Source organism: Canis lupus, chromosome 24 (assembly GCF_003254725.2).
Source record: "Canis lupus dingo isolate Sandy chromosome 24, ASM325472v2, whole genome shotgun sequence".
Taxonomy (NCBI): Eukaryota; Metazoa; Chordata; class Mammalia; order Carnivora; family Canidae; genus Canis; species Canis lupus.
This window is the reverse complement of record NC_064266.1, coordinates 30,411,802-30,433,866: the sequence shown is the minus strand read 5'-3', so window position 1 is coordinate 30,433,866 and position 22,065 is coordinate 30,411,802. Positions and strand designations below refer to the sequence as shown.

The 22,065-nt window shown below is 41.4% G+C and overlaps 1 protein-coding gene across 13 annotated transcripts in view; it reads left to right on the top strand.

Annotated features, from left to right (window-relative positions):
* PTPRT (protein tyrosine phosphatase receptor type T) overlaps positions 1 to 22,065 on the top strand; it is a 1,044,320-nt gene that overhangs the window by 647,464 nt on the left and 374,791 nt on the right. For all 13 annotated transcript variants that reach the window (XM_035705859.2, XM_049100205.1, XM_049100203.1 and 10 more), the window contains exon 9: positions 6,898 to 7,007. In XM_035705859.2, coding sequence (XP_035561752.2) covers positions 6,898 to 7,007 — 110 coding nt within the window. The remainder of the gene's footprint in view (positions 1 to 6,897; positions 7,008 to 22,065) is intronic.

The window sequence follows — 22,065 nt, the reverse complement described above, 5'->3', positions numbered from 1 at the left end:
GTAGAGCAAGTGAACAAAACAGAACTTAGAAATAGATCCATATATATGTGGAAATGTGATGGAAGGCAAAGGTAGCATAGCAGATGAGTTGAGTAAATAAATTTTTCTTTGTTGTTAAGTGGTGGTAGAATAAGGAGAAGAATTGAAATTGGATCCCTGCCTCACACTATACATGAAGACTCAATTACAAATGAGTTGAAGACATTTTACAGAAGTCAGAACTTTAAAATTATTTGAAGATAATTTAAGAAAATATTCCTATGATCTAAGAGAAAGTAGTTCTTTTCTTTCATTTTTTAAAACATTTTATTTTTTTTTATTTGAGAGAGGGAGAGACAGAGATAGCAAGGAGAACACAAACAAGGGGAGCAGCAGAGGGAGAGGGAGAGGCAGGCTCCTCGCTGAGCAGGGAGCTTGATGTGGGGCTCGACCCCAGGACCCTAGGATCATGACCTGAGTTGAAGGCAGATGCTTAACTGACTGAACCACCCCGGCACCCCATCATCTTAACCATTTTCAAGTGCACAGTCCAATAGTCTTAAGTATATCCACATATTCTTGAAAATATTTTTGTGCAGACCATCAGAAAGTAATTTTTTTTAAGATTTTATTTATTTATTTATTCATGAGAGACACAGAGAGAGAGAGAGAGAGAGAGAGAGAAAGAGAGAGAGAGAGAGGCAGAGACACAGGCAGAGGGAGAAGCAGGCTCCATGCCAGGAGCCTGACGCGGGACTCGATCCTGGGACTCCAGGATCGCGCCCTGGGCCAAAGGCAGGTGCCAAACTGCTGAGCCACCCAGGGATCCCCAGAAAGTAGTTCTTTATAAGATTCTATTGATAGAGTTTATTTTTGTTTGGGTTTATCTGACCTTGAGATAATGATTCAAGTGCACGTAGTTGATTTAGGAAGTGGTCCAGGACACACTGGTAATGAAGAGTGGAAGAGAAGGGAAGGAAGCCAATATTGGTGTGTTACCAAGAAAATTACCTTGTGAGTAATGAGGTTTTGGAATCATGCCATCCCAAGTGTGATCCAGGGACCAGCAGTGACTTATAAGCTCCTCCAGATCCATGACAACATAATTATAGACATAGAGATTAACTATTTTAAAAGGAGGAGTTTGCATTTTTCTGTTTTTAAATTTTGCCTTTTAAATTTTACTTCCCTATTTTTTGTTTTGTATTTTATTATGATAATTATCCACAATGGGTTGAAAATAACAACTACCACCACAACAATAATAGTCACTTTTATTGGAGGTGGTTTGAAAAGTATTAATAGAATACTTTAATAGAATGTTTCAGGTTTAACCCAGTCAAGTGGTGAGGAGATGAGGATACTTGTCCATTAACTTCCTGTCTTTCATTGCTTGAAGGATATTTTAGGGGCATTAAATCTCTGAAACATCTTGTTTTCCCTGGAAAACAAGTGGAGACTTAAGTTTGCATTCATAGCCTTCAGGTAGATTAATAGGTGTTTTGTAGTAAGCATTAGTGCATGGGTAGGGCACCAACATCATCTGCTACTAAGTCTGTCATTTTTCTCCCAGCTTTATTGAGGTACACTTGATAAATAAAATTGCATGTATTTAAGATGTACAACAGCATGATTTAACATACATATACATTATGAAATGATTACTACAATCAAGTTACTAGGTCTTTCCTTCTCCAGAAAAGATCTGATAAATTTGACTACATTAAAATTAAGAACTAATCTTTATCCAAAGGTAGCATAAAGAGAAAGGGAAAACACATGAACTGAGAGATTTTTATAGTACCTGTAGCCAGTAAAAGGATCAGTTACATAAATATATAAAGAACCTCTACAAATCAACAAATCAATAAGAAAATGACAATAATGTTCAAGAAACATTAAAGATGCTCAACCTCTTTAGCAAATAGCTAAAAAGCAAGTAAAACCTCAGTGAAGTGTTAGTTCATGCTTACTAGATGGTCTAGATTTTTTAAATCTGACAATATGAAGTGTTGTAAGGATTTAGACAAGTAGAAGCTATCAGAATATTGCTGGTGGAAGTAAAAATTGTTACCACCACTTTGGAAAACAATTTAACTTTACTCGATAAAGCCGAAGACATTAATACCCTTAGTCTACCTATCTTCTTCCTAGGTTAACCTGAGTGAAATCTTATAAATGTTCAAGAATGTCCAAAAATATAGGAGCTGTGTCCTAAGATAGCTCTTCTGAGAAGTAGTCCTACCATCCATCTATATAGTACATCTCACCCTGTATAGAATGGCAAAATAGGTGTATATTCATAAAATGAGTGAAATAAAACTATATATATCAACATGGATGAATCTCAATGTTGAATGATAAATGCAAATCATATAATACAAATATTGAGTTGCTCGTATGTATAAAGAAAACTAGAAGAAATGAAATTATATATTGTCTTGAGATACATGTATATATTTACAACTCCAAATATAAGAGAATGACTAACAAAATTCGGGGTAGTACATGACTGGGTGTTTTCTATTCTTGAATGAGAGAGAGATAAGTCACCAGTATGGGACACATAGGGTGCTGTAGTGATACAATGATGTTTTATTTCTTAGACAGGATAGTGGGTTCATGGGTGTTTACTTTATAATTACTTTATAAACTATACATTTATTACTTGTACTTTTGTCTTTTGATAGATTTCATAATAGTCAAAAGCAATTTGCTTTTTAACAGAGCCAAAAATAATATGAACAAAAGCAGTGAAGTCTTAGGACTGCAATTTGTAAGAAATTTTAAAAATGTATTTTTAAGTAAGAGGCATAAAAAGGAGCATTAATAAGTGAGGATTTGTACAGCATTACTGGTGAGAGGACCCATTATAAAAAGGTGTCATTTGCCCCTCAGAGAAGTGAAGAATACAACTGGAATAAAAGTTCTGATGGAACATGAAGTTTTGTAAAATTCTTCCAAAGTTCTTCTGGAAAAACAAATGGGTAGTGAGAGCCCAGAAGACTTTGCACAAAAAGAATAATAGAAGAAAAGGGCTTGTTCTGTCAACTATTCAAATGTGTTATATGAACACAGCAGAGAGATACTGTCAGAATAAGAGGCCGGGGCTCAGTGAAACAGAACAGGGAGCCACACAACACGTGCCAGCATATAAAATAATTGAACATGCTAGTAAAATAGTGTTTTAAATCACTGGGGAAACTTCTGGCCAGTCAATTAATTGTCTTAAGAAAACTGTAAAGAACTATAGTTAGATTTCTACTTTGTGCAATGTATAAAATACATCCCAGATGGATTAATGAGTTAGGTTCAAAAAGAAGGTGAGGATAAATCAAGTAGAAGAAAATGCAGATGACTATTCTTCCGTTCTGGGGTGAGAAAGAGAATTTGCTCCAAACTGGAATTGAAGGAAGAAAACAGGTGGCCTGAGTGCAGGCAGCTTGATATTCACACTCAACAGCCTCCACTGGATAGACCCTTGTTAAGACTGGCATCTGCGTTTCTCCGTTCAGCTCAGTTGCACCTCTTAAAGCTTCTCGAAATTCCTGCCTGGTGGTAAATGGTTTCACCCTCGCTTGTCAAGAAGACGGAGCCACAAGGATACCCCAACTCTCCACTCCAGAGCAGTTGCACATTTTCTTGTCTTCTCTCACAAGAGGAAAGGTGCTTTCTCTCCATCTACAGCTGTTCCTACCTTTTCAGGACAGGACCACTGCCAGTCACTTCCTGTCTCTTTTCTATTCTTTTGACTTTTCAGTTTAGAATTTTTCCTGGTTGCCTACAATCCTGCCATAACTTCTCCTGCCTTTGGGAGGGGCCGCTGCTGGGGTCCACAGCACCCCTGCTCTTCCTGCATCCCTGTCCTTCGTGGTCCAGATTACTGACTTGTTTGGGCATAGTCCCTCACCTTCCACTTTCTCCTCTGTCCACAAGAGGGCTGTGAGGCCAGCTTTCCCCCTAAATTACTCTTGCATAGGTCACAGGTTACCTTGAAGACAATACATTCAGTGGGAAAATTTAAGTTCACAATTCACATGACTACCCAGTCACGTCCATTGCTGTGAACCAAGCCCTTCTAGATCCACCTTCGATTGCTCCCATGACAGCCCACATTCCTGGTTTTCTTATTGCCTCTCTGAACATGGCTTCTCAGTTTCTGTTTCCTTGTTTCCTCCTAACTGTTAACATTGTAGTTCCCTTTGGCTTAATCCTGGACCTGCTTCTTTGGTTCCCCCCTACACAGTCACCCAATCTCATATCTCCAACTGCTACTCGGTGTTGCCATTCGGGTGTCCTATGCACGCCTCAAATGAAGCATCACAAAACTCACCGGCTTCCTTTCCAAAACTAGCCCTCCTATAAGGCTTCCTTTCAAGGAACAGCAGCACTCTGACCCACTCCAGGTATCTAAAACAGATGAGCTGGGGTCTTCCTTGAATCTTTTTTCTGTTGCACTCTTATCCATCACCACCAAATCACATTCGCTCAGCTGCCGCAAGTCTCATGCACCATCTGCCTCTCTTCTATATCCTGGTCACTCCGTCGATGAGTTAACCATCCTTTCTGTCTAGGATGGCCCTACTACTTCCGCTTTTGCACTCACAAAGCAATCCACCACATTCCAACACCTACCCTCTGTACTTTTGGCCTAGGAACTTTTGCTAATCTGTTGACTTTTATCTTCCACTTAGTATCCTAACTTGCTGGACTAGATTCTTTCTGCTTGTTATAATTCTCCTAAAACTTTGTGCTCCTACCTCAAAGTCCTGATATTTGTGGCAAGGATGAACAGATAAGGGAAAGCAATTAGAGATCTGATGACTTAGAAGCTTATACATACCTAAAAGATTCAAGAAGCAGATGAAAAACTGACAAAAATATTTGCAACCCATGCAAAAAAAAGGAAAAAACAGCTTATGTCTTTTAAAAACAGATTATAATTACAAACCCATAAGACAAGATGGACAAAAATGAAGAGCCATAGAGGAAAATGAGAACAGGGTATAAAGAGCATATTCATAAAAGAATCAATGCAAATGTCCAATTAAACTGAAAAAAACCTTCACTCTCCAGTTTTCTAAAAAGGATACACACACATACACTTAATTTTTTAAATAGTCACTGTTGGCAAGGATTGGAAATAGTCATGTTCTTCTGTTGGGGAACTGAGAATGGTATAAACTCTGTGGAAGGCAATCTGACAATATGTGTCAAAAGCCTTAAAAATAATATAGTTCATGTACTTTGGCCCAATAAATTAATTTCTAAGAATTTACCTTAGGGAGACCAGCAGAGTTTCATGAAAATACTTATTTATAAGAATTCTCATGGCCATGTTACTTATCATCATAAAAAATTCAAACCAATTTTAACGTCCAGTAATAATGGTGACTATAATGGGGCATTAAAATGCGTGGCTCCAAAGAACATTTAAGGATCTTTTAAAAACCCATGTTTCATTTAGTGATAAAAGAAGGTCACAACACTCTATGCACAGTAGGAATTCAGTTTTTAAAAATAAAGTATGTATATACATAGGCATAAAAATACTGGAAAAAATATCTCCAGTTATGAGGATTATGAATGATTTTGTTCTTTTCCTTTTTTTTACCCTTTTTGTATATTCTTAATATTCAACAAATTCTGTGTATCATGTCCATAATGGGAAAAACTAAATATATTTTAATTTAACAATAGGGAACTGATTGCAACATATGGCCAAGGCTATATCGAGAGAGGCATAGCGTGATGATTAAGAGTATATGCTTTGAAGCTCACAGACAGGTGTTCATTTCCCTCTTTACAACTTAAGAGCTGGATGACCTTGAGCAAGTTATTTAATTCTCTTAGCCTCAGTTCCCTTATCAGCACAAAGGAGATAATACATACTGGGCAGAGCTGTTTTGTGGCTTAAACGAAATAATGTATGTAAAATTCTGATCAAAGAGTAAGTGCTTAGTAAAAGTACCTGCTTTTATAATGCCAAAATATAAATAGATCCAGTAATGATTTACATGAATTCATGATTCCCTAGGGGGTTATAACTGAAAGTTTGGAGAATCATTTATTTTATGGTTCAGCATCTTCCAGACTGTCATAATGATGCTGGAATCCAGCAGGAGGACGCTGGCAGGAAAACTGACCTGGTTACAGAAGCAGCCTAGGAAAGGTTTTGCTCATTAGGACACATGCTGGCATGGGTCATTTATTCATCTACTCCACCAACCAGCAAATGGTTATTAAGCATCTACACTGTGCCAGGCATCGGAGGCTCAGCAATGAGACAAACTAGCTGCCTTCTTGCAATGAGACAGACTTCACGTAATTGGTTTGAGATTTCAAGACACATGGATCCTGTTGGATTCAGGAATTAGGAAACTGAGGAATAGTTGGAGACTCCTTCATAGTTGGAGACAACTTGGCAGGGTCAGGGGAATGGTAGTGAAGCTCACTTTACATTCTTCAGTTACCAATCCTAAGGCAAGAGTGTAATTCTAGACCCCCACCTGCTCAGAATGCTGAGGCTTTCTGGTGTCCTCCCTACATTGATCAGCTTAATTTAAGAACAGACTTGCTCAGTCTACAGAGAAGAAGCCATTGGCTATCCAGGAGAGCAAGGTTAGGGGTTAGCAAGCTATGGCCCATAGGTCAACACCAGCCTACTGCCTTTTTTTATAAATAAAGTTGTTTTGGAAAGCAGCCATGCCCATTTGTTTATGGATTGTCTGCGGCTGTTTTTGTGCTACAAGCACAAAGCTGAGCAGTTGCAGTAGGTACTGCATGGACCACAACACCTAAAGTATTCACCGTCTGAGCCTTTATAGGAGAGCTTGATCAACTGCTGTTCTAGGGCAACAGGGCTGGGGGAATGGGATGGAAGGTGACATCAGCTTCTTAACTTTTTCCCTTCTGTAGTTCCAGGAGCTGTGCCCCTAGAATCCATCCAAGGAGGGCCCTTTGAGGAGAAGATCTACATCCAGTGGAAACCTCCCAATGAGACTAATGGGGTCATCACACTCTATGAGGTAAGAGGACCCTTTCACTGTTATCACTTGGCTTGGCTTTATTCAGTTTACTTCAGCCTGAAGTTGGCGAATTCCTGCTGTGGTCAGAGCTCCATTGAGGGCATGAAGGTGAGTGAGAGACACAACTTACCCAGAGTTTCCAACAGTGCGGCTGGGAAGAAAACACAAGGGCATACAGCTAAGCTGCTTGACAAGCCTCAGTGATGAAGAAAACTGGACAATCCCACACATTGAAGTGATTAGCAATCTCTTGAGAAAGGAACTGGCACACAGGGAGGCAGACTGTCCCAGCACAGCCAAGAAGATCCTCACCTGGCAAACAGTTGTGATAGTTCAGTTTATCTGAAAAACCATAATACTCACTTGATGCCCCTCCTACACCTGTCAGTTTCAGGGCTTCCAAGCAAATCCCAGTGTCATTCTCTGACCCTGGGGTGGCATGATTCTTGAGCCTTGATATCATTGTGTGGCCACAGCATATTTTATTGCTACTCGGGTAATGGCATCAGAAAGCCCTCCCACCCTACCCCATCCCCAACCACGCATTAGCAGGGCCTTGTCATATCAGAGGTGGAACCTCCTCAGGTAGGAAGGTATCCATCCAGCCGACACAGCGTGAAACTGAAAACTTTGAGACTTAAAGTGTGTAGAAGTCCATTGTAAAACAAACACAAACAACCTTCGATAAGGCTGAGAGAGCTGAATTCTAGTACTGAGATGTGGTCAGAGGTGACTCTTGTCCCACCCCACATATTTTGAGACCCCTGGAGACTGTGGCATGCCGGAGAGCACAGGAGTGCAGAGGGAAGAGCAGGAAGCTGACGCTGCAGGGATGGAGACCAGTGTCCTGGCAGTGCCGCCAAGATCTCCCGTGACCTCTGGCAGCTACTCTGCTCTCTGGGCAGCTTCCTCCCTTGTAAAGTGGGAGTAGGAGGGGTAGGGTTCCTCCAAAGACTGTAAGGCGGCAACAGTTCCAAGCATCCTCAGGCTAGAATGCACCACAGACCCAGAGGGCTCAAGCAGAAAGGTACTGAGAGGTACTGTGAGCTGGGGATGAATATCCCCACATAAGGGAGGAAAGCTAAAGAGTATTGGTGAGAGAGAAATATTTAGGATGAATTTGGTAGATGCAAGAGCTCTCTAGAGAGATCTGGAAGGACTTCAGAGCTCTCCAAGGAAGGAGAAAACTACCCATCATGTACATCTTCAGAAAATGCCTTGACTCACCACATCTAGCATCCCTCAAAAGGAAAGCTGTCTCATGCTCCATCTTGGGCCACATGGTTGGGAGAGGCTTCCTTCCTGGCAAACCTGCCAGAGGAGGGGAGGGACCATGTCGACCTTGCCCAAGACATGTTTGTTCAGTAGTACCTCACTGGGGAAGAGAGGGCTGGAAACCCATTTCAATCTACGGGTCCTTCTTTGTGAAGCAGATGCTACAATCATACACACACACATGCACACACGAAACAGACATTTCCTGTGTGTGGCAACCTGCTCTCTGTAAAGCTGAGAGCAGGGACCCAGAATTTAAGGTCTTTGGTACTATTACGTAAATGGCTCTCTATGCCAGATGTTCCAGATTTTTGGAATTCACAGGCCAGTAACATCTTGAATGGTTTGGAGGACCAACATATAGTTCTTTACCATTTTTTATTAACATCATTTCATAAAAGACATAATTTCAAAAATATAGAAAGGACATAATTTAAGAATAAAAGGCAGTCCTTCAAATTGAATAAATTTGGCTTTATGAATAACTCATGAGTCTCCTTATTTTTTCTCTTTTAGCCTTGAATTGAGGACAGCTCTGTCCTGAAAAGGCCCTGGTGCTTGTACCTAGCTGTACTTGAAACCACTGGGCTGGGCCATGTGGCAGGGGGACTCCTGTCCTTGCACAGACCAACTCCTTCCTTGGGAGCAATATACTTCTTGCTCTAATGGGACGGACCCTCGCTGGGCTAGGAAACCCACTCATGCTGTTCTATAAGAAGAAGAGAGGAATGGGTGGAGAGAGGGAGCAAGGGAGCAATCCCAGCTGTGAGCGGCATGCTGTGTTTGAGCCACAGCTCCTTGACTTGAGGCCTCAGTACGTGGCACACTCTCTGGAGCTCTGGTCACCAAGGTGGGCATAGCCTGGCACAGAGCACCCTTCTCACTCATGCGTGAACCCTTAACCTTATAGGTTTCCAAAGACCACTTGAAGAGATGCTGGCATGTCTGTGGTAGGCTGTCCTGGGCACAGCTCAGGCAAGACAACTTCAGGCAGCTTCTTGGCTGCTCTCTGGGCTGTGATTACAGAGAACCAGCGATGGAAGGCTGCACCTGTCTGACTTGTGTGTGACTGCTGGAAGTCACCTTTCAGGAATATGCTAAAACGTCTTGGATGTTGCCGTGAAGGGAGCCAAGGAGGTTGTGGGCTGAGGTCATTGTATTTTGAGCATGAATGTGGCTGTGACCATGTGCATCGAAAGCTAGTGGGGTCTCAAAAGGTAAGAATGCTGGCATTTGAAATTGGACAGCCTAGTTCTGAACCCTAGCTCTGTCAGAGTTATTTGCTGTGTGACTGTGGCTACATCAAGTAGCCTCTCATTTATCTTCATTTATAAACATAGATAGATGTTTAACGTTGTGCTTGGCATTTAGAAATAGCACCAATAAATGCTAGCTCTCACAGTGCATAAAGATATGGAAATTGAAACTTAGAGGGGTCAAGTGTGAAGACCAGGTCATATAGCTGAGGTGGCAGTTTGTAGGTCCTGAATTCAGGTGTGGATGCCTTTGGCCCTCACTCTGTGTGGTCCACGCATTGGCGTACAACCTGGGAGCTGGTTAGAAACACAGCATCTCAGACCCCACCAGACCTTCTGAATCAGAGTTTCTATGTGAACAAGATTTCTGGGTAACTGACATGGGCATGAAAGTTGGAGAAACACTGCTCTAGACCACACTACTCTTTAGAAAATCTCAGCAATGGATACGAAGATTTGTCCTCCTGAGCAGAGAGACGGGGAGTCCCTTCCATGCTGGGCTCAACCCATTCCTGCCCCAGATCATAAGCGGGAGACCTTGCTTTTAAAGACATTTATAACAGAGTATGTGTTTATGAGGCAATTTCCAAATTTAATTAGATGAAACCAATTTGATTTTTAAAATTAGGTTCTGGTTGTAATTTCTAGAGAGGAACCCATAAATTACAAATCACCGTCCTTTGGTCTCAAATAGTATATTTTGTGAAAAAGAAAAATAGGATAACACAACTAGAAGAGAAGCCTAGGATTCTCTGCACCTTCCTATATATGACCTTGGTCTTGGCAAAGTCAAAAGCCAAGAAAAGGGGCAGTGCATGTAGTAAAGGAGGGTTATGACTATGTAAATATTGTGAATGCTATTCAGTGCATAGGTTCAAGTAAATTTAAAAATTAAATTTCCTTCCCCATGAGTGTAAGTCACAAGCTCTGTGTCCATCCTTGGACAGTTCTGTCAAATCTCAGTGGCTTTGATTATGTCTCATTCTGTCTCTGGGTTTACATCCCCTCTTTGTAATGTGAAGGTGTCAGATTATTCTGGGCTTCAACTGGTTAAGAATGAGAAAAACAGGTCCATGTCAAACCCACAAAATCAAAGGTTTATACCTCATTGTGGAGTTGCTCTGCTATTGAAACTTTGCCTGTGGCCAGAGTCTTTGAGCACAAAGCAGTGATGACACTTGAAGAAAAACAGCTAGTGCAAAGGCCCTGGGGTAGGAATGACTTTGGCATGTTTAACAAATAGGAAGAAGGTCAAAGTGACTAAAGCTTCATGAGCACGGAGGATGATGATGAGACCATGTGGGAAGTGTGGGGGCAGGGGCAGGTTGCTCAAGGCTTCTAGAGTTTGTGCTTTATCCTGAGAGAAATAGAAAGCCCTAGGAGAATTTTAAGTAGAAGAATGAAAGAATCAGATTTATATTTTTTAAAAGACCACTCGGCTTTTATATGGTTAATGAGCTGTGGGTACACAAGCATCTTGGAAACGTCTGGAAAATGTGCCAGAGGCAAGGACATTTCCATCACTTATGGTATTACAATGAGGGCTCAGCTATTTATCAGAAGAATTTGTACCCAGGTGGAAGATGTGAAAGCTTTGTCACAACTGCGTCTTTCCTGCTGCTAACCTGGACTTTGAGGCCTTTCTTTCAGTTAGGAGTTCTTATCTTGAGGAGTTCCCTAGAGCCATGGACTGTGAGACCCTAGGCCTTCCTTCCCTAAGGAACAGGAGCCTACCCCTGACCCTAATGCCACCCTAGGGCTGTGAAACAGTCTAATTCTCCAGCAGTTATGACCTCTCTCCCTGCCCGCTAAAGGGAGAGCTCAGAGTGCTCATCAGAGTCCACTGAAGCCCATCTCGCTGTCATTGTGATGTGAGGCATTAGGATGAATTAGACCATGGCCTCAGATCTTTGGGGATTCGTAATTTGGTGTGACATACAGTGTGCGCTTCTGTGATCAGTTTCCTACCAGAGTGACACATGGTGCTCAGAGTTAGGCAATGTCAGAGGCCTCATATCCACAAACCAGCAGATCAACCTCAGACATGCGGAAGTTCAGACCCCACCCCAGACCCACTGAACCAGCTTCTGTATTTTAACAAGATCTCCAGATGATGCATGTACGTATACAAGTGTGAGAAGCACTGGCCTAAGACATTTTACAAGTTCACAGCCTGGACGCAGGAAGCTCTCTGCTGGATGAGAACACTGCAGACCTTCTGTGTGGCCTTTGAATGAACTGAGTAATATCCCTGCTCACATGGAACTGAAGGGCCAAGTAGCTTCATTGGGGATGTGGAAATAAGCCGTTCCCATAGAGTTTTCCAGAGCCCTGCTTGAGTTTGAATGAGATACCAGGGTTCCCCTATCCAGGGCCTGCGTGCGAAGGTTGGCGTGACCTCTCCCACTCCGACTCAGCTCTTGTGAGCAACACAACTCACCCAGAACAGACCGTCACAACTGCAGACAGGCGCTTATAGCCAGAATGAGGTCACAGAGGAGACAATCCAGCCAGTTGTTTAAAAACTCTTCAATAAAATCATTCAGAAGCAAGCTGTTCGGAGTTCATGAAAAACAGTAATCAATACGCGTTTCAATTCAATTAATTGTTCTCGTCTCTGTCCAAAAATAAAAACCACACAGTGTGAGGGAATTGGGCCAGAAGATGTTACACTAGCAACTGGGTTAACGAAGTGTGAAAATATTTAAAATTCAGACACGTGAAGCTTCCCAATAAGCCTTGCCATTGAGCACTCAGAATCACCAAGTTTCTAATTACAGTGTATAAATCTGAGAAGCTTAAAGGGAATGAGAGGACCCTAATGAGGCAGGAATGGGTGTCTTGATTATGCTAGAGTTGATTGACATTTATCTTGCAAGCTATTCTAGGCGCCTAGCGTTCAGAGTTAAATAAAACACAGACTTCGCCTCAGTAAAACAAGGCGGCATTCCCGAGTGGGAGCGCTTTGAAAAGGTACGATAGGTCAGAGGGTTGTCAATATTTTTCCAGCGTACAGATGGTTGGATTTGATCTGAGCAAAAAGCATGAGCCCCAGAAATCCACGTTCCATCTGAGCCGAGCACATCACAAGGAAGCTGAGACTGGGAGGTGCTCTGCATGGGCTTGGAGCAGGCATCCCGGGATGGAGAGGGGGCCGGCTGAGTGCAGGGGCTCCTGAGCAAACTCTCGCAGACCGACGCCCATAGGAGCTGCTGACTCAGTTTGGATGTTCAGGCACACCTTCCTCCTGTCCCCTGGCTTGGCCGCAGTGGCCTCTTCGGGCTCACTCTCCCCAGACAGGCACAGGGCTCTGGTCCGCAGAGGGACAGTGGGGGGCGATGGAATGCGGCCCTGATGAGCTGGAGGGGGATATAGGAGGAAGTGACTAACGCAGCCCAAAGCAAGACTTTGCATAATTCAGGCTGCTTCTACGTTAATGAGGATACACAATTTGCATAATGCGGGTGGTTATTGGGTATAACTTGAGCCAGGCTCCAACTAGGCAAGAAAGCTCTTGTTGCTTTTGAATTGTTTAAGCCAGAAATGTGGGAATCATTCATTCCTCCCCACCTGCCACACATCTCATGCTCTAGAAAGTTTGATTGCTCCTCCTGCCAGAATAGACACAGGTTGGTTCATGTGGTCCCATCTCTACCGCCACCCTGCTCTGAGCACTCATCTGATGCCTGCATCATTTCGGGACCTCTCTATCCATCCCCTGGCCCCCACTCACACTATTCCACTGCATGCTATGGCCAGACAGGGATCTTAGCAGGTAAATCCGGGCATATACCCTTCCTGCTTTGGCTTCGTCTTAACTCTCAACCCTTAATGATCTGGCTTCTGCCTGCCTCTGACTTTATATCCTGCCTCTCTTCCCCTGGCTTTCTGTGTACCAGCCCCTCTAGCCTTTTTTTTTTTTTTTAAGATTTTATTTATTCATGAGAGACAGAGAGAGAGAGAAAGAGAGGCAGAGACAGGCAGAGGCAGAAGCAGGTTCCATGCAGGGAGCCCGACGTGGGACTTGATCCCCGGTGTCCAGGATCAGGCCCCGGGCTGAAGGCGGCGCTAAACCACTGAGCCACCCGGGCTGCCCACCCCGCCGCAGCCTTCTGCGATTTTCTCAATCCCACCAAGTTCCCTGCAGCTCACGTGGCTTTGCGAATGCTGTTTCTTCTGCCCAGAGTACATGTCACGTTATAGTTCTCATGACTGGCTCCTTCCTCTTATTCACCTCCAAGAGATGTTTTCCCTCTCCTGTCCACTTCATCTAGCAACTTGCTTATTTCTTTTCTACCATTTTCAGTCTGAACTCCCGCTGTTTGTGTGCTTTAGTATCATCTCTTGGACCCTTAGGCTCCTAAGGGCATGGGCCGTGTGATATTTATCTGATGTGCCAACTTAGCTGAGCTGTGGTGCCCAGATAGGAGGTCAATCATTATTCTGGGTATTTTTGTGAGGGCATTTTTGGATAAGATTAACATTTAAGTGGGCGAACTTTGAGTAAAGTAGATGCCTTCCATAGTGTTTGTGGGCCTCATCCAATCAGCTGAAGATCTGAATGGAACAAAAAAAAACCCTGAGCTTTCTTGAGCAAGATGGGATTCTGCTGACAGATGACCTTCAGAATTGAACTGTGTCAATGGCTCTTCCCTTTGGTCTTGAACTGATGCTGGCCATATTTGTTTTTGATTTTCAGTGTGCATTGAGGACCTAAAAGAGAAGGTTGCACATAGTATGTGCTCAATAAACACTCCTTGAGCAAATGCGTGAATCTGTGCTTTATCTTAACAAGGAGTAATTGGTGAAAGTTTTGTCTGACAAGTTTAGTGGTTTTCAAGCTTGGCTGAAGATTAGAATCATATCTTGAGACCCCAAAAACATTGATAAATAAATAGGTAGGTAGATATATAAATGGATGGATGGAGGATGGATGGATGCCTGGATCTCATTGCAGTCCAAATAAATCTGAATCTCTGGGCAAGTGTTTATCCATGTGGGTTTTTTTTTTTTAAGTTCCTCAGGAAATTCTAATGTACATCCAGGGTTGGGGGAAAATACTACATAAAATGAATCCAGTAAATTCACCCTGGTATGTTATCCTACCCAAATACCAGCTAAATAAAGTCTTGACTCTAGCCTTCCCTCCTCTTCATTCCACTCTGCCAGAATCCAGCATTACCTAATGTTATAGCCAAATCACCCATACACAGATAGGTGCTAGGTAGTAATTATTTTAAGGCTTGAATTCAAGAAGAACCATGGCCTTTTTTCCTCAAAATTGCTAAACAGTTTGTGGAGTAACTGAAGGCACATAGGGCCTTACCAGTTTGTCAGTATCCCCTTGCATCTTAGCAAGGCTGGCTTGCAATTCTGATGCTGGAGCCCAGCGCAGAGCTTACCCTATGAATGTCCCCTCCCCTGGACAGGAGAAATTAGTTCTGTTGTTTACTTGTAAGATTAAAAAAGACATATGTACACACAAAACTCAGCAAATCTGCCCAGAGGGCTCCTTTTAGATCTTAAGTCAGGGCCCTGGGATGTCTAGGAGCCATTTTTTCCTAACCCTTAGCCCATCACTCAATAGGATATTGCTCTTCCAGAGATTTGAAAACCGCAGGCATCCCTGGGTAGATGCCATACACAGGTCTGCTGGGCTGACAGGCAGGTTGACAGGTGTCTCAATAGAAACGGCTATGGGTTGAAAAGAATGATTTCTGGCACTCCGAGTCTGGAAGGGAAGGAAGTTGTGTTCTGATGTGAGTAAGTTACATTTATGTAAGTAAGACCATTAGAGCTGCCTGTCATCCACTTACGGACTATCAGGAAAGCCTGTATAATTGCCTTAGGGTGTTTCTTTTTTCTGTTACAACTCGTGTGTTTGTGGAGGAGCCAGGTAGTGTGATAGTAGGGCATCAACAGATGCATAGCATTTGTTACCTAAAATGGGAAATCATGTTCTCCTGGCAAATTGGAAGGCTTTCCAATAAACATTAATCATCAGTTTAGCTCTAAGAAAACAGTAGAAGTCGCTGCATAGAGAATATTCGCAGAGTGTGCACGTGTGGATGAGTATATTGTCTTGGCATGTGCACGTACAAGCATGTATGTGTGGGAGTTTATATGGTTGCACACTGGTACATGTATGCACATATGTACTTACATGTTCCTGTGTGTGTGTGTGTGTGAGAGAGAGAGAGAGAGAGAGAGAGAGAGAGAGATGCTATATATGCTCAATTGCATCCTCAGAATTGCCCTGTTTCTTTGGAGAGTTAACTATGTAGGAGACACCAGAGACACAGGGCTCTCTATCTGTCTTCCCCCAGACTGGAGGAGCTCCGGTCACCTCCTATCCATGCCATAGGAATGTCATAGTAAAAGCTCCCTGGTATTTCCGTAGGCTCTCCACTGTTTCCCATGCCCTCTGCCATCATTCCTCTCTTAAAGAAAATTCTGAATTTAAAAAAAAAAAAAAAGAATCTACAGGTTAAACCTGGCATTTACCCTTGTCCTAGGAGAGTAGAGGGAAGAAATGACAAGGTAGTTCTGCATTTGGCAGAGCACAGGCTCTCCTTCATGTTTCTTACATGGCAGGAAAACTGTGTTTTGATGCATTGGGCACCCAGAGGACCTTGAGAGGAACAGCTGTACACACAGCCACGTGCTTGGAAATGGAACCCTCTCTTTGGCTACGTGGTCTTTTCAGTAAGCTGTGCCCAGAGGCGGTGTCTCAGCTGCCAAGAGCCTCTTTAAACATCGTAAGCTGTTCTCTTTTCATCTCAGATGTTTTAGCATGTTTCTCCTTTTGGAATTCCACCTGGACTGGGCAACGAGGCATGGACTTGCTGCTTTTAACTGGCCGACTCTTTCACTTCTGTTCTAGCCAGAGCAGCCCCGTGTTTGGGACCCTCATGAAACGTGATTGCAAGTTCTCATCTATCATCAGGACATCGGAGGCTTCCTACTGGAAAATGTGGAGGCTGAATTCAAATCTGTGAATCAGAGATTATCCTTTCATTGGCCTCAGGAGGTTAGCCAATGGCTCTCCTCCCCTCACTCTGAGCTACTTTTTCTTCACGCTTCATTAAGAGAAAAATAGTTCATTAAAACTTAGCATCCAAGAATGGAGCTTTGGCCTCCATCACTGTACACTCAGTATGTGCATGCATACATACAGCACACACACATGCATGCATGCAAGTGGGCACACATGCACACATACACACCTGGTCTCCTTCCAACCCCTTCAGAATGTATGTCATAAAAATGGTCACTGCTGTCTTTGTCTTCTTTTTATTTTGTGTATTTTTTAGCCTGCTCATGTCACTTCAAGTCAAATAGTAAATTACGCAATTGGGAAATTTAAGCCTGACTTTTAGTTTGCCATGGTCAAGTAATGTGTTTGAGTGAGTCCCTTTCCCCTCCCTGGGCCTTGGCTTTTATCTCTAAGACCTGGGAGAATTGGACCAGATAGCTTCAAAGGATCCTTCCTGCTCTGGCCTACCTCTTGGATGCCCAGAATTGAATTATTATTACTTCTAGTTTCATCAAACACTTTCCTCACTGGTCTGTAGATGACCTTCTTTGGTGCTTCTTTGTTAATCCATTTTTGGAATAACATATCAGCTCCCAAGGCAACCAGAACTTTGACAGTATCTTATATCTACTTATGAGCTCTTTTCATTTCAACCTCCTGACTCTCTCTGCTATCCTGAATCTTGTATATAATTCCCTTTTATATAGTTTTACACATACTTGTATGTGTTCCTTAAAGGTATATTATTTTGCTTTATTAGTCTCTTAACTTGAATAAAAAATTATGTATAACAATCTATTTAATTATATAAACATTATCTTTTATTCAAGTTAAGAGACTAATAAAGCAAATTATAAATTGTATATAATTTTTTGAAACATTTCAACTCTATATTATATTGCCAACGGTCATTCCTATTGATGAGTGCAGCCTAGCACATTCATCTTGACTGATGTTTAATGTTCCATTGTGTGAAGATATCATAATGCATTGTCAGATAGCCTTTGATAGGCATTTGGGATTGCTTCCAGATGTTACCTTTGTCAACAGTGATGATGAGCATCCTTGAGCATATCTCCTATTGTATATGTGTAAGATTTTTCTCTTGAGTTTATATCCAAAGTAGTCTCACCAACGTATATTCATGGCAGCAAAGTATAGGTGCTCCTAGGATTCCAAATCCTCTCCAATATTTGGTATTGTCAGGATTACTAATTTTGGACAGTTAAATAAGTATAAAATGGTATTTCATTATTGTATTCTGTATTCCCTGGATTATTAAAAAGGTTGAGTATATTTTTGTATATTTGTTACTCATTTATATTTCCTTTTCTTTGGGATACCTATTCATGTCTCTTGCCCAATTCTTATTGGATTATCTGTTTTATTATTGATATGTAGTAGTCCTTTATTTATTTATGATACTACTTTGTCAGTTACAAATGTAGCTTGCCATTTTTTGCTTCCTGTAAAGTATCATTTGATAACGAAAGCCCTTAATTATATAATGTGGTCAATTTTATCAGTCTTTACGTATTTAGTTAGCACATTCTGTGTCCTTCAAAAACTTTTCTCTAAACCAAGGTGACAAAGATGATTCCCTATATTCCTACTAACAGGTGTATGGTTTTTCTCTCTGAATTTGAGTCTTTGGTCTATCTGCAGTTAATTTTTGTGTATGGCATGAGATGGGGTGCAAAATTCATTTTTTTTTTCTGTATAGATAAGCACTTTTTCGAGGTCCTTTTGAAAATTGCCCCTTTTTCTGTGATCCACCCAGCCTTATCTGACATAGGCCAGAATTCCTTACATGCATTAATTAGTTCCTGAGCTCCCTGTCCATGGGAGAACCACACATCACAATCACACACAGTCATAATTATGATAGTTCACACATAATTTTGATTTCTGACAGAGCTCTTTCCTCCTCGTCCTTCTTCATAAACATCTTGATAATTCCTGCCCTTGGCTCTTTCATTTTATAATCCACTCACCAAATTTAATGAAAACCCCTGTGGTAGTTTTAGTGAGAATTGCATTGAACATATAGAACATCATGGGTGGTAGTTGACATCTTTACAATATTAAATCTCTCTATATTTATTTAAGTTTTCTTTAATGTCTCCCAAGGTTTTATTACTTTACCCACAGAGAATAATGCATTTCACATAAAATCCAAACTACCCACTTGGGTCTCAAAGACCTTCTAACTTGCATTTTCTTTTTCTCTCATCTCACTGGGCACCTTTTATGTCCTCCAAATGCCATGTTCCCTCCTACCTCCTACTATGTATATGGAGTTCTCAGCTGACAAGACGCTCTTCCACCTCCTTTCCTGTGACTAACCCATTCTCATTTGACAGGGATCAATATGTATACTACTTCCTCAGAAAGGCCCTTCCTCACAGTCTTACTTAAGTAGGACTCCACCCATTCACCATTGTTCTCTAACACTACCTCCATGTTCTGAAAACAGGTATCACAGTTTGTAAGTACCGTATATTTATTTATAAATTGTGCCTTCCTACATTGTAAGTGTCATGAAGGCAGGAATCACATCTATATTGCTCACTACTGGAGAACTCAATCCTGTAGCAGTGCCTGGAAATCAGTAGTCACTCAAAACCTTTTTTTTTTTTTTTAAATAAATAAAGGTTGGAGAGGTTCCTTTTGATGGCTAAGATACAGTGATGATTAAGAGTAACTCTTGGCCTCAGTCAACTGACAGATATAACCTGATATGGCCATATAAAATTGTAAGATTTTTGTCCCAAGCCCTATAATAATCTTTACTAGATTACACAAGCTTCCAGGGCCAGTGAGTTTACATTTAACACATAGAGCTCCACTTCCAATAGGTAAATTTGTCAAGGTGAGGGAATTTTTTTTTTTTTTTTTTTTTTTTTTTTTTTTTTTTTTGCAGCTACATCTCAAGTACCTAGAACAGCACCTGGCATAAAGTAGGCACTCCATAAATAGTTGTTGAATGAATAAAACTATACTAAAAACTTGAATCAAAGTGAAGAGAACATACTTAAATATCTACTTCTTTATGATGGCCGGATTTTTTTTTTTTTTTTAAGAATGTATTCTTTCTTGATGTTAGTGATGTTGTAACATTACATGATGTTAGGGGGATGGAGAGAAGAAAATAACCCCATTCCCATGCCCTCATACACCAACCATGTCACATAGGTTTATTTTTTTTTTCTAGGCTTTCTGCAGTTATATCTTTTCCATGATTATGACCACATTGCAGAATTTGGGTTTTTGCTATGTCAAACATTTTCCAATTTCAGTGTAATCTACTTAACTATCCAATTTAATGACTTTATGATCCCCTGAGTAGAGAGGCTGTATTTTGCTTTCTATTCATTCTATCATGGGGTGTGTTGACTGATCTGCCTAGAATGTAAGACGGAATTTTGGGGATATGATAAAAATGACCTGGATCTTTTTAAACAGCTGGTTAGCAAAATTTGAACTTCTGCTTTCCTTTTCCTTCTCAGTAGATTTGTCAGTAGCAAGCAGAGGCATTCACATGCCTTCCATTGATTGTAGAAATGTGCTCAAAGTAATAGCCCTCTTCATTCAATAGGAATGGATCTAAGAGAGGCGAGTAGAATAATATGCACACATTTGAATGGAAATCTATAAACCCGAAGTTAGAGGGGGTAGTTCTATTTTCCTTCTTGTTTTAAAATTTAAGTCTCCATTTGCTTATTTCCTAACAAACTGGGGCGAATGTGAGGTGTGTGTTTGCCCCCATCCCTCCCTAATACCATTCCTGTGGCAGATATTAATAAACAATCAGGCCACACTCTTGCCTTGAACCTTAACATGGCCTCAGGATCCCTCCCTCAGAGCACTCTAGGTGGTTGTCATGATGTCATCGAGATGTTTAACCACCCTCTTTGTCCTTTCTCACCCTCTATGTGAATGTACAGTCTGTAGTTCTGGAAGGCAGTTCTTTTTAATGATGGTACTACTTTAGGATAAGGCACCTTCCTTCTGAGTAAGATGCCAGAGGGGAGAACTCAACACTGCAACAACTCATCTAGAGTGTTTTCACAATTCTGACCAAAACACAGAGCCACAGGGGGACAGGAGCATGCGTGGTGGTTTCAAGACTGTTTGGAACTTCCCTTAAGGACCTTATATGTATAGTCTGTTCTTTGCAGTCCTCACCAACACATGTATTCTGTAATCTCAGCCTTCCTCAGCCAATTCTTACAACAGTATTACAGGAAGTTTGGGTATCAGAGAAAAAAATAAAATCTTGTATAATCTCTTCCTCTACCACAATTATTTTTCTTGTATTTTCTCTTTGGTATGCATACATCTCTTACCTAACTATAATTACATAAAATTTGCTGTCGTAATTTTTCATTAAGCATTTTATCACAATCATGATGCTTTTATAGCATCATAGAAACAGTTTATTCTTTTAATGACTGCATAATTTCCCATTGAGTGTTTGTACTCTAATTTACTTATACATTCAACTATTGTTTTTCTGTATTTCTTTTTTTTTTGTATATGTATATTTTTTGGAGTTTGATTTGCCAGAATCAGAGCATAACACCTAGTGCTCATCCTGTTAAGTGCCCCCCTCAGTGCCCGTCACCCAGTCTCCCCATCCCCCTGCCCACCTCCCCTTCCGCTACCCCTTGTTCGTTTCCCAGAGTTAGGGGTCTCTCATGCTTTGTCACCCTCTCTGATTTTTCCTACTCATTTTCTCTCCTTTCCCCTTTAATCCCTTTCACTATTTTTTATATTTCCTGAATGAATGAGACCATAAAATATTTGTCCTTCTCCAATTGACTTACTTCACTCAGCATAATACTCTCCAGTTCTATCCACATTGAAGCCAATGGTGGGTATCCGTCGTATTTCTGATAACATGGTAATGAACCTCATGCACAGGATGATGTTGTGTGATGTTAGAAGGAATATGGTCTTCAGATCAGATTGACTTGGATTCAAATCCTGGTTTAAACATTACCTGTTAGATGGAAGACTTTTGGGCAAATTAACTGCTCTGAAATTGAGTTACTTTCTTAACTTTTTTTAAATGCACACAGGAGAAGCAATATTTAAGCCCACAATTCAGGGCTGTTGTAAGAATTAGGTATATGTTTCAGTCCTAGCTAGCCAGTAGCCATTCAGTGTCATTGTTGATTTTCTTCCTCCTCTCTTCCATGTATTTCTGTCTTAGACATTCCCCCACATGAAATTAAAGGGTTGACTAGAATGAACACCTTTGTAATTTGTGATACATTTTACCATATTGTTCTCCAAATATGTGAGAGATTGGACCAGTGTGAGTGTGTGTTTTGAGTCTTGTGCTTTTATGCCAATCACTGTGTCTGAGAAGCAGGCCTTTGGCAGCCCACCAGAGATTTATGTCAGCTTTCATGATACCCTCAGAGCAGGCTGATGTGTGAAGAGCTCATCACACATGTTGGCAGATCCATTTGCACTCTCCAAG